The 13,100-nt window shown below is 37.2% G+C and overlaps 2 protein-coding genes across 3 annotated transcripts in view; one reads left to right on the forward strand and one right to left on the reverse strand.

The window, feature by feature from the left end:
* ZNF106 (zinc finger protein 106) overlaps nucleotides 1-10,444 on the forward strand; it is a 42,555-nt gene extending 32,111 nt beyond the window's left edge. For both annotated transcript variants that reach the window (XM_050336282.1, XM_050336283.1), the window contains exons 17-22: nucleotides 1,181-1,243; nucleotides 2,137-2,256; nucleotides 2,722-2,793; nucleotides 4,274-4,345; nucleotides 4,970-5,116; nucleotides 6,122-10,444. In XM_050336282.1, the coding sequence (XP_050192239.1) occupies nucleotides 1,181-1,243; nucleotides 2,137-2,256; nucleotides 2,722-2,793; nucleotides 4,274-4,345; nucleotides 4,970-5,116; nucleotides 6,122-6,178 (531 nt within the window). In that variant the 3' untranslated portion in view covers nucleotides 6,179-10,444. The remainder of the gene's footprint in view (nucleotides 1-1,180; nucleotides 1,244-2,136; nucleotides 2,257-2,721; nucleotides 2,794-4,273; nucleotides 4,346-4,969; nucleotides 5,117-6,121) is intronic.
* CAPN3 (calpain 3) overlaps nucleotides 10,427-13,100 on the reverse strand; it is a 29,920-nt gene continuing 27,246 nt past the window's right edge. Inside the window, 1 exon segment of the mRNA XM_050336296.1 lies at nucleotides 10,427-12,531. Within this exon segment, the coding sequence (XP_050192253.1) occupies nucleotides 12,505-12,531 (27 nt within the window). The 3' untranslated portion in view covers nucleotides 10,427-12,504.

Raw genomic sequence — 13,100 nt, forward strand, 5'->3', positions numbered from 1 at the left:
GACTTGTGCTCTAAACCCTTCACCAGCTTTGTTGCCTACCTTTGGACACATTCCAGCACCTCAGTGTCCTTCTAAAACTGAACACAACATTCAAGGTGTGGCCTCAGCAGTGCTGAGTACAGGAAGACAATCACTATCCTGCTCGTGCTGGCCACACTACTTCTGATACAGGCCAGAATGCCTGGTCACACTGCTGGCTTATGTTCAGCCACTGTCAACCAGCATCCCCAGGTCCTTTTCCTCTGGTCAGCTTTCCATCCACCCATCCCAAAGGGTGCATGGGGTTGTTGTGATCCAAGGGCAAGACCTATGTAGAAAAAGCATGTTTGTTTCATGTTCTTAGAGGATTTAGAGGATCTTTAAATGTGAGTTTGCCAACAGAAGGAAAGTTGGGGAAAAGGTGATGCTAGTCTTCATGTACCCTGATAGTACAAATCTCAGAGGAAACTGAAAAAAGTTAACTCAACAAGTATTCTTTTAAAAAGAAGAATCACTAAGTTAATCCCAGGTTTCTGGCTCCTGAAATTATGAGGTGGAACATATGCTTGTCTGACTGTTCTGCTGTGACCACTATCATGTAACAGATAGGGGATAACTTCCATAAATTGTGTTTGTCACTTTATTTATTGTAGTGTGGTGGCACAGCCTTTTTTGTCCTGCAGACTGTCCTAGTCCTTCTTCAATGGCAGCATATTGTGGTCCCTTCTTGATCCATGATGGATCTGGTGAGCTTTCTTCCTAGAATAGTACTAGTTCAGGAGCATTTTTTCTTACATGAGCAGAATATAAATACACAGCATATCCAAAATTTCAGCAAACTTTACTGTGCACGTGCAGAGCAGCATTCTGCCTTCAGTTTGCTTGGTCCCTGATTTACTGCTGACCTGTGCCTGAGAATTGTCCGTAGGTAGGATGAGTTAGCTTGGTGGATTATAAGTTAACAGCTTCATATGTCAGTTGCAAAGTCTCAAAAGCCATAGTTAGGCTGTTATAATACATTTGATAGCTCGTAGGTAAAGAACTCAGTGCATGCTTTTTCTTCACGTTCTCCACTGATTTGAAGTCTGTCAAATTTAGGAAGTACTACAGTACAACTCTGAACTGAACAGCATCTTAGTATTTCACTTGCCCATTTCCATATTTGTTACAAAAAATAAAACTTTTTTTTTTTTTTTGTAAGGTTGTGAATGATCTGGTATTCAGTGGCTCCAGTGATCAGTCTGTCCATGCCCACAACATTCATGTAAGTCTCATATGTAGAATGACTTTTGATATTAAGGTAGTGAATTCCTATACTATAAAGTCAGTATTTTCAGAATTTTTCACTGTCTGGTGGAGCAAACTGCTTCCAGAAAAGGAAATCTCGTGATTTTGTTAATGTGACTATGCATTGTAGCTAACTAAAGATGTGTGAAGAGTATAAACATGCTGACTCTTGTCACATGGTATGCAATGCCTATTTATCTGGGCATCTTGCTTTTGCAAATATTACTAAAAAATGGGCTGATAATATGGAAAGTATTCAAAGTAAACCCATGTGAGATACTGTGCTGGGGGAAGAGTTTCTTTATTACAGGAAGAACTTGAGGAACAGTGTTCCAAACTAGAAGGTTCAAAAGCTCTCTCTAGCCTGCCACTCTTTCCCTCTTTTACACCATTTTTCCACAGTCCTAGGAAAAGCATTCATGTAGCTATGCAGTAAGTTAAATTAAGAAATTTATCAGGGATAAATTTTAATTGACAAAAAAATATATTTCTGTGTATTTAGCTAGATTTGCTCACTGATCCTCGTGGCTAACTAAATACTGCTGGTACAAATAGCACGGTACTAGATGCAAGGTGAATGGGAATATATAACTAAAGATGGAAAGAGAAGCAGAGGAAGATAAGAGAAAACTTTTCAGAGACTTATGCATTTCTGTTGTGCTGGAATGGCTCTGTGTTAAGAGGGGCAAACAAAAGGATATTTGATCATAATCTAGAAGTGCCTTCATAGGAAATGGAAGTGTAATAGAGGGGTTTTCCATTTTTGAGTATTGAACATTGAAGCTAGCTACCCTAGCTGGGTTAGGTAAAGCTGTTTCGCTGTTTAAGAGAAAACAAACACCTGTCAACCTTTGTTTTTTCTTGATGCAGACTGGAGAGCTGGTACGAATCTATAAGGGCCATAACCATGCAGTGACGGTTGTGAACATTCTCGGGAAAGTGATGGTGACAGCATGTCTGGATAAATTTGTTCGTGTTTATGAACTACAGGTAAGAAAATAGATGGTTACTAATGGCATTTACCTAAAATGCGTTAATTAATTATTTTGAAGTCAAATAGAAGTTATCTTTGTGCTTACTGGTCTCTGGCCCATCCCTCTCTTTGCTGTCACTCAGAATATATAGTTGTCTCATCAGCCAAAATACATGGGTTTTAAAGAATATAATCTAAACCATTTCTTTAGAACCTGAATTATTCTAAGACAATGACAGCTCTGAAGAAGGTGGAAATGTTAGTTTTGTCTGCTGAAAGACCAAGTGCTTAGTTGGACAAAAAGACTCACAGAAGCAATGTAAGCAACAGTGAGCTTTCGAGGTGGCTATTAATTTTGGAATCCACCAGAGGACTTTAGTTGCTACCAAGGAAACTGCTTTTGTAAGCATTATTCTTTGCATGTCTGTGAAAAATGGCGATTGAATGTCCTGCTTTAAATGTCTCTTTCTGTTTCTTTCAAGTCGCACGACCGCTTGCAAGTCTATGGAGGCCACACAGATATGATCATGTGTATGACCATCCATAAGAGCATGGTAACTTCCTTCTTTTTACTGCTCTGAAACAGAAGGTTGTAAGTGTCATGGGCATATACAAGACAGTTTAATTTTTTCGGATAAAGAAATCAACCTGTTGTTTGACTAAGAACGACTTGGAAATGCAGCCAACAAGTCAAGTTGCTGTAACAGCCTTATATTTATGTAATATTATTGTCTGGGGAAAAATTACCTTTTAGCTTACTGTAGTCTTAAAACAATAGCTCTTTTTACAGTGATGACTACAATGAAGCGTCCAGAAGTAGTAAAATACTTCCTCTTTTTTGAGTGTCAATCCTGTTTGACTTTTACTCAAGGGAATCACACCGATACTAGAGAAAAACTTGACCCACAGTCAAACCTCTAGTAACCTTTGATAGAACCTGAACAAAGAGATGCAGTTGATTTAGGTGCACAGGTTTCTTCATGCATCTGCCCTGCAAGATAAGTTTCAGGAGCACTTCTGGATAAACATTTCTTAAAATAGTTGTTAAAGCACTTATTTGTCTGAATGTGTAGGAATTTATTTGCAAAGTTTCTTTGAGATTGTAAAATAAAAGGCAAAGTAGTGATCTCTAATAACAGAAAAATGAAGCCCAACAGAACCGATTTCCTACTAATTGGAATATATACTACCCAAGCATCACATCTCACCTGAATAGAATCTGAGGCTTGAACTGTCCCCCACCAGTAGTCTGTTGTGGGCATCCTCAAATCAAAGAAGTGTTCAGGTGAGAAGTTTAGTGACAAGAGAAAGATTATAATTTTCTGTAGTAGTCTTTGTAGTAAAGTGCAGTCTCTTACACACAACAGATTGGCTGTTGCACCCTAGTGGAGAATTTACAAGAGATGAAAAGATTTGAATAAAAATAACAAATGGAATCTTTACCTTGAAGAGTTTTCTGTATTATGCAAGGAGTTTTTTTAACAATGAATCATTGTTATGGGATTATAAGTGTCTGGCATCCTTTTCTTTCAAAAGGATAATTTTGTGTGGAGCATCTGTCTTAACAAAAATGGCATTTAAGATGTCATTTTGCCTTCCTTTTCAGAATCTGCATCAGTCCTTTTGAATTTCTGATGTTCTTCTTCAACCTTCCTTTTCATCCTTTTTTGATATACATATAACTGGTTAAAACATGGAAATATATTCAACTTGACACACCTAATTTTTTTTTTTGGTTCTACTGCATAGTAACATAAAACATACTTTAAAGTTTTCTAAACTGTTATCCACATGACACTATCAGCAATAGAGGTTACGGAAACATTTCTTATTCACTAGTAGGTTTTTGTAAACTATGAATGCAAATCTTAAAAGAATTAGGTTATACCCATTTTTTAAATATAGAAGCCTTGCCTGTTGATATTTATTGTTTTTCACCTAATACCCTCTACTCTGAGGCCTCCTTCAAAATTTTACTTCATTTTTTTTTTATTTTATTCCCAGCTTGCTTATCCAAAAATGTTTCTTTTACAGATCTACACTGGATGCTATGATGGCAGTGTCAGAGCTGTGAGGCTTAATCTCATGCAAAATTATCGTTGCTGGGTAAGAAGGAAAATGTTTAACCTTCCTTTATTATAGAATTTCCTGGGGGTTGTCTCTACTCATTTAGTTTTGGGTAGCTTGACATTTAATTTATTATTATTCATTATTCTTTAAAAAATGTGGATGTACTTTTTAAATGTAGGTATATATCACTAATTCAGTTTTTCGCTCTCTTTGTGTATATATATATATGCAGTGGAAGAAGTTGATAGTTTGTTATTTTTCTTTCTGGCAGTTTTTAGATAGTGAAATGTAACTGTTTAAAACCAAAAACTTCAGTTGAGTGATGTAGAAAAGCTGCTTTGTTCTGCTAAATAAGTTTAATTAAATTCCAAATTACTCTGTCACAGGTAAGCTTCAATCTTGTAAAGGCTTAGTTTCCTGTTTTCCTCTTGTCATCCCTGCTGATGGTCTAGGCTTGGATAGAGGCAGGAAGAATTTCTGTAAAGCTGTAATTAAAGGAATAGAGACCACTGACAGTAGAAATGGAATAAGAAGATAAGAAACTTACAGGAGGCAGCATGTGTGCTAACAGCTTTGGAAGAATATTGTGAAGTTGCAAGAAGAAAAGCATTACCTAAAATTCTATTTCCCTGGCTTATTCTGGTATGTTTTTTCTATCAGTGGCATGGATGTTCATTGATCTTTGGAGTTGTGGACCATCTGAAACAACACCTGCTAACTGACCACACCAACCCAAATTTTCAGACCCTGAAATGTCGTTGGAAGAATTGTGACGCTTTCTTTACTTCCAGGAAAGGTTCCAAGCAGGTATGTGGATGAAATAACATGGTTGTATTTGATAATACAGAGTACTTTATATCACCACAATTGTGAGACTTGATCCTATTTCTTTTAAAAAGGGTTAAATTTTTCTAGTCTTGACAGGTTTAACTGTATACACTTACAGTCCTACAGGGCTTGCAGCATTTACTTCAGCCTGTGACAGATGAAAAGTGCAGCTACAATAACGGGAGATATGGTCCATTTAAAAGAGTTTAGTCAGTTTGAAACAGTTTGATTGTAAAATATTTTGTGGAATTGGTAAGATTCTTAAAATATTAAAGAAATTCTACTCAAGATATTAGTAAGTTTCTGTAGGAAAAAGGTATTTTTAAGATGAACAAACATGAGCCTTGAAAACAGGTTTTTATCCCTTTAATTCTTTATCCATCGCTACCCCTTTCATTGTTCTGGATGATGATGCTGTAGATTTTTCACGTTAGCATTTTTAAATAAATAGTGGATAAATTTCTGAGCAAAGGTAAGCACAGATTGTGAAAAAAATTAATGATAAGTTGGGCTAAGTGATGTGGAAAGGGTTGGGTGGTGGGTGTGAGGAGGGCTGTTACTTACAGGCTGATTGGTAAAATACACATTTTACTCCTTGGCAGTATAAACTACCTTCGTTGGAATGCTTTCCAAAATATGGAGAAGGAAGAAAGTTTCTTTGAGAACTAAGAAATCAAAGTAGAATCCTTAATTTCTCTTTAGGCACTGGCTTTGGAAATGATGTGTTTATTTGGTTTGCTCTTCTAGTCAGGAAGGAAACTGGGTTTTATTGCCTTAAATTATGTGGTATGTGAAATACTTTTTATATGTGATATAATAGCTTGACATTGATATTTATCTTCTTAGAAGCTTTAAGCCAAACAAATGTATATTATTTAGAATGCCACTTTCACAGAGGCTTCAAGAATCTTTTGCAAAGTTTTTTGTGGGTTTTTTTGTGATGATGTTGATTTTTTTTAATTGACTTTCTTGGTTCTTTTCTAGGATGCTGTAGGACACATTGAAAGACATGCTGAGGATGACAGCAGGATTGACTCATGAAGCTTTTCACCTCCCACATTGGGAAGTAATTTTATATGTCAGAACTATTCCAAATAACATCTGTTTCTTACTCCAGTCTTTCCTCTTTCTTTTCCCACTTGGAATGCAAAAACTGAGTGGGGCTGAAATTCATTGCTATGGAGATTGCAGGTTGCGTTGCACCCTGTAGAAACAAGGCTGGTCAATTAAGATTTAGCCCAAATTCTTGCAACTTTTTAATTCATTGACAGACAAGAATATTGCCTCTTCTTGTCTGCCTCGGGTTTTTTTTTGTTTGTTTGTTTTTGGGGTTTTGTTTTGTTTTGTTTGTTTTGTTTTTGATTTGTTTTTTGTTGTGGTGGTGGTGGTGGTTTTTTGTTGTTGTTTTTTGTTTGGTTTGGTTTGGTTTGTGGTTTGTTTTTGTTTTTTTTTTTTTGGTTGTTTGTTTTAAGATGTATAGTCTTTGGGAAATCCAGAGGGGTGTTGAAAACTTAGATTCCAATAGGTGCTGATGTTTGCAAACTCAGCTTGAAGCCTGTTTAGTGTCTTAAGACATGTCTGTTTTTATGTTGTATCCAATTTTTTAGCCGATTTTGATAAAATTCTGCAAACCAGAATATCACAAATTCTAAATGTAACCTGCATATCCGCTGTACATTTTTACTTTCTTCATAAAATGAAAAGGTATTTTATGGAGACTGGAATAAATTAATTTTTTTAATGTTAATTGTAACTTATTTTTTATTCCTTGTGTAGAAATTGCTATAACTGGCACAATATATGCAGCGATAGATACCATACCTCCTGATGTATTTTGTTTACTTGTGGGAAAGCAGTTATTTCTTGAGAATTATGCCAGTAGCAGCAAAACAGCCAGAACAGTGGCTCTAATCATGTGCTTTGCAATCTTAGTCTTTTTCAATAGAGGTCTTTACGTACAGGAAAGAAGTAAGTGGTGTCTGCTTTGTTTTAGTTAAAGACCAACATAACCACTACCGTCTTGATACAACACCACAGTCGGATTCCTGATTTTATTTGGAATCTTAGTGACTGAGCTTTGCAGCCCCATATCTTCATGGCACAGCAGACTAAGAGAAACGCAAAGGCACTGCCTGTCCAAGTGCATCCACTTAGGCAGTGTTTTGTTTCTGTTGTTAACTGTCTTCATGAGCTTGGGCATGTCAAGTTCGCAAAATCTCAGCTGGAAAGGATGGAGCAGGATTTTAACATCTAAAGTACTCAAGCAGAAGCTGAGGATACAAAATGCATATCACATGTGAAAGTCTTGTTTCTACTAATGCACAGAAAGTACCACAGAGAGGCCAGTGCAGAAGGGGAGGCTGCTTCTACTTATCGTGATTCCTCTGCAGGTGTCCCTTGATGGGCAAACGCTTCACCTGTGAAGTTCAGTGAAATGTACTTCTTGCACTTGAGATCCTCTCTCCCGTAATGACACTAATTTGGCAAAGAACCCTCTTAATTTTGAGACTAATCCAGCAAGGAACTTAGTGTTCACTTTTGCCTAACTTGCTGCTCAGGATAAAGTAAGCACAGTTTCCTTAAACTGTAACAGAAGGTGAAGACAGACCAGTGTCAAACTGAGCTGCTTTATAAATGAATCCAGGGCTTTTCAAGAAAATTTAATGTACTATTTTTATGAGGCATCTCTTTCACCACTACTTTGAGACTTGCCAGCCATAGACCAAGTAAGTTTTATAGCCTCATTCTTTGACTGTAAAGAAGCCTTTTTAGGCCAAGAAAGTGAGGGAAGCCCATGGATGTTCCACTGCCATCAAACAGAGGAACTTCAGGGCCTTCTCTGAAGTACACTGGTTTTGTATTATCTTAGTGGACAAGCATTTCTCTGTTAATTGCTTGACATTGATGATATTTTTTGTGAGACAGGAATAAAATATGAAGGAGATGCAGTAGCATCCTACTTCAGAGACATGGGAATCTCTGAGGTTCCAGTGTTCCTGTGGTGATTTGTTTCTGGTTTTTTGGTTGTTTTTTTTTATTATGTTTATGGATACGAAAAAGCCCCAATATGTGGCTCAGACTTCAGGCTGTTTTGAGAGTGTTCTTGTTTTGGTTTGGGGGGATGTGTGTTTGTGGTGTTGGGCTTTTTATCTTTCTTTCTTTCTTTCTGTGGCCTGTGGATGAAGCAATTCAATGAGAATCTGGTTGAGGGAAATCTTTAAGCAGTGTAAATGTTTTCTGATGGAGACTTTAATGCTCTAAAGTCTCTGAGAGTGTTTGGTTTTTTTTCATGACCTAAAAGCAGAAGACTGCATAATACTTAAACCATTTCCAAAAGCGTTGATATTCAAGAGTTCTTCTGGGAGTTTTTTAACAACAAGGAGGGAGCATGTAAGCGTGACGTAAACAATGTGGATATCTCAAGCTGTTCTTCGTGGACTGTGCTTGAAGTGAAGATGTGGAGGTGTGTCCCAAGGACAAGCAAGTGGGGCAATAGTAGCATTCTGAAAAAGGCTGTGTGAGAGTAGATTTTGTTACTTCCTCATTGTGATTCTTCACATTCTTTTAGCTGTTTTCAGGAACACGTAAAGATATTCCTCACTCGCTGTTGCAGCAAACACAGTTATTACACTTTATTTGCATTCCTGATTGCTTGCTGGGTTTATCTTTTCTAGTTGGTGGAAGCAGTCTTGCTTTTCTTGTAGTCCATTATATTTCCTAATCTGTCCTCGAAAACAGTCCTCCTGAGAAGTCTGGGCTTCTGAAGTCCAGCTTTAGCAGTAGTGTCTTTTGCTAGTTTGTAGGTCATTTCAGATATATTTTAAGAATCTTAAAAGGGATAAGAGATGTGAAAATAGCAGAGCTGCATGAGTGGAAAATTCTGCTTCATTTTATAAACAATTTTTTAAAATCTTTAGGGGTTCAGAGGAAAATGCTGCACTGCTTTGTCAAGAGGAAATGTTGAAAGGATTTGCTATGAAGCTGTGCAGCCGTAAAAATCTCCAGGGTTTTCTGGAGTTCTGTGGAGAGGTTTCCTATTTGTTCGGGTGGAATTCGGAGCAGATTTCCTGTTGGCCATTCACTTCTTCTGGAGGCAATTGCAGAAGAGAGATGCCAAACTAATGTATTGGCACAGTATTCATTAATGAGATTCTCTCTGGTCTTGAAACTTAGAGTTTTGACTCCTGATATACCTCCAGTCTAAGAGTGTAATGACTTTGGGAAGGTGGACTATTGGTGAAATTTAACAGAGTAACATTTGCATGAAAAGCAGTATTGCATGTCTGAAGCCAGTTTCAGGACTATTTATTTTTTGTTTTGGTTTGGTTTTTTATGGAAGTAAGAAGTTGTGGGTGAAAGAGTGAGTAGAGCGAAGGTTTATTTTGTGATTAGCTGTGGGAGGTTTTTTTATTAGTCAAATATTAAGTAATGAGTTCTGGACTTGTTATAGGGCTGATTACATATGGTAGGGCCTTGTGGCATTGGTCCATATTTGTTTCTCCTTTCTCTTTCAAATACAGAGGAAAATACAGCTGTCTGGCAGTGCAGGATACTCCGTGGCCTAATGCTGCTGCTTCTGTGCATGGAGGGGGATGGAGGGGAAAGTGCTGCATCCATTGGTACAAAGATGCATTAAATATCCCAGCTTCTGCTTGCCTTGTGTCACTTATGTGTGGATTACAGACTTTAAACATATTGTCAGCACATAAGTTGACTTCTGCAAACCAGCAGGAGCTTGGCTGTGTGGTGTGTTTGAAGTAGTGCAGTTCTTAGTGCACATTTTCAAACTGTTCAATCGTGCCGGATCAAGATAAATGATAACTGCAAACTCGCAATAAATGCCAGGGAAAATGTTTCTGTTGGGAAAATATTTTTATTTTCCCTTCTGTTGAATTAAGACACAGGTACAGGTGAATCTTTTTTTTCAGGCTTGTATGGTACTATAATTTAAACAGTCTTAGTGTCCAGAGCTGCAGAATATGTGAGGAAGGATAAGGAAACGGTTTCAGCTACTGTTTGTAAAATAATTAATCTTCAAAGAGTAAACTGTGTAGGTATATATATTCTGTTATATGCACCTACCAGCTTCTCAAATATAATTTTGCTGTAATGTTAAACAGTCTTTTTGAAGAATGGAAATGGAATAAAACAACTTGATTAAATATTTAGTGATTTAAGCTGTGTAGAACATGTGCACAGATTGACCCTGGTTTTCTTCTCTCACTTTGGTACAAAGCTGTGAGTGTAATAATGAAACTTTACAAGACAAAAAAAGAAAAGAAAAAAAATAAAGTTCTTTATATTGTTGTGGTTTGTCAGTCTGATTCTCATTTATTTTAAATAGAATGATTCTTTCATAGGATTTAGTAGAACTTGACTTTGTTCTGGATTTTTTTCCCATTTTAAGAGGTCTGGATAAAATCAGACAGGTGACTTTGAAGCTCCAGCACTGGCAGGAATGCTGTGAGTGTGCAGGAATCTCAGACCTGGTCATTTGGCAGGGAAATGGAAACAGTCCACCCAGCTGGTGCCTCCATGATGTACTGACTGCCTTGCTTCATGGCCAGATGCAAGGAAATTTGGTAGTTCACTCACCAGGACTTTAAGGACCAGATTTGAATTGCCAATTAAAAATCCTGATTTTGATCTATTGACTGATAGATTTTGGTTTTTCTCTGACCATCCCAACTCAGAGCATCTCTGCCATCCTTTTTGTAATAGTAGCTTAGTGGAGATAATGCATGGCTGGAAGCCAGGGCTCCAAGTGTTCCAGTCATCTTAAAAATTATTTGGGTTGAAACAAAAGTAGAATTTAAAGGAGAATAAAACTGGTCTTTAGAAAACGATAGGATTTTCTTACTCTTTCAGAGTACGTTACAGTGCAAGACAACATTAAGAACTTTATAGTCAAAACATTTTTTGTTTTAGTGACCTTTCAGTTAACGTGCTACTCAACAGAATAACTCTGAGTGGATGCTATGATTTGTTTTTAAAATTTTGCTTTAGTCAATTGCTTTGCTACTTTTCACCACTAGACAACTAAGTAGAAGGTTCTTCTGACAAAATGTGGTCCCTTTTGCACGTTTTGGTTTTTCTTCAATTTTTTTTTTATTGAAAAAAAGTTGGCCACTTCTGAAAGCCTGTCATCCTTTAAGCTGGTAACATGGGAACTTCTCAACTTTTCAAATGCTTGCCTTTTCTTTTTTTTTTTTTAATGCTTTCAAGGATTAAACTGGCAAGTGTTTGAGATATTAAGCTGATTTCACACTTGCCATAAAACTCAAAAAGCTGCTGTATATTCAGGAGAATGATGGAAGAGTGTTCAATGTTTCATCTTCATCTCTTCTTTCAAAATACAACCAAAAAACCTTAGGCCAAAATCCAGTTGTTTTTATTTTTGGTTCAATTAAAGTAATTCCACTTGCACATTGTAATAATATTTTCAAAGTGATCATGCTGATATTGTATCTGATTCTGCAACAAATCACCTCTTTTAAATAAAGAAACACAGAGTACTCTTGGGAAATAGGACACTGAGGGCTGGGGGAAATGTGTGTATGTGTGTGTAGATAAATAGATTTGTATGTATAAGAGGTTTTTCTACCTTGAATGGGAAACAAGTTTCTCAAAGTTATGGAGAATGCAGTTACAATGAAAAACACTTAGAATGTCCAAATGTGTAATTAATGTCTCCTGGGGGTACTAAAAATGAGAGCAAATTTCTCTGTTCTGATAGTTTTGCTGAGGCATTAGATCGAGCTGTACTATGATATTGCAGTCTGTCATTCTTACTGTCACATTTTTAGCATAGCAGAGATGCAGCTGGCACAGCCTCATCTGTAACAGTGTGATTAGGATGCATACTAATAATGTAATTAGCATAATCTCATGTGAAATATTCAGTACATGTTAGAAAGAGACTGAAAGGATAATACCAAAAGCAGAGCACAGAGACTGACTAATTACAAGGTGGCAGTAAACACCTCTGACTTTCATAGTTAGATACAGCTCCAGTTTCACCTGTCTTGAGGGAAAACCTTTCTAGTTGTCAGCACAAGCAGAATAACAGTGTATGCTCCATGTATTTACCATGCAGAGAAAGCTTAATTCAGTCATCAATAAATTAATCCTTGTTGCCCAAAAGAAAAATGTCGGGATGCTATAGAAGTAGTTACAGAATGAGCACGCTGTTGTGCCTGCTAGTGCATGGCTGTCTCTTTTTCCAAGCGCTTATTCCCATGCACTGTTTATCGTGGCGAGCGAATCCCATCATTAGGAAGTGCTCCTGTTTGCCCTTGAGATGAATGGTGCTCATTACTCAGAAGTCTTGAGCGTGTTCTTGATGAAGGTGACCACTGGCTCCGGTGTTATGCGTACATCGTGAGCTGCAGCCACTGAAAGAAGAGTTAAAGGATGGAAGAGTTGTTGGCATCCTCCAAAAAAATTGTATTGAGACACCACCCTCTTCTAGCTTGAAGTGGGCCGCTTGCTGTCACTTAGTATGACGCACAGTGGCAGTGGAGAATTTTTTCATGAGTCCCTTGCTCGTATTTCTCCTTCTCTTGCAAAAAGTAAAGGGTTTTTTAAATGGTCTCTGTAGCAGAGAACATGCTTTTATTTTGAAACTTTCTAACTTTTTTATTTCTAAACTTTCTATTTGAAACTTTCTAAAAATTCTTCTTAATAAGATTTTTGAAAGGTAAAGAACTGTTGAACTCCATTATCATTTAACACCCTATCACTGTATTTGATTTAAATTGCCTCATAAAAAAATCTCAAAAGCTTTTTGAAGGGCTTTAAAGATAATACAAAGGGTCTGCAGCTGTGATCTCCAGCACCAGCTGGGGTCTTACAGGGCAGCTGCTGCTGGCAGATCATGAATGTTTTTTGTGTAAAATTGGTAGCAAAATTTTGGGGAGGTTTTGCAGCCTCTTATCAATTGGATGACCAGACAAACTCTCTA

Source organism: Myiozetetes cayanensis, unplaced genomic scaffold (genome assembly GCF_022539395.1).
Source record: "Myiozetetes cayanensis isolate MyiCay16 unplaced genomic scaffold, myiCay2020 scf6-25, whole genome shotgun sequence".
NCBI classification, from domain to species: domain Eukaryota; kingdom Metazoa; phylum Chordata; class Aves; order Passeriformes; family Tyrannidae; genus Myiozetetes; species Myiozetetes cayanensis.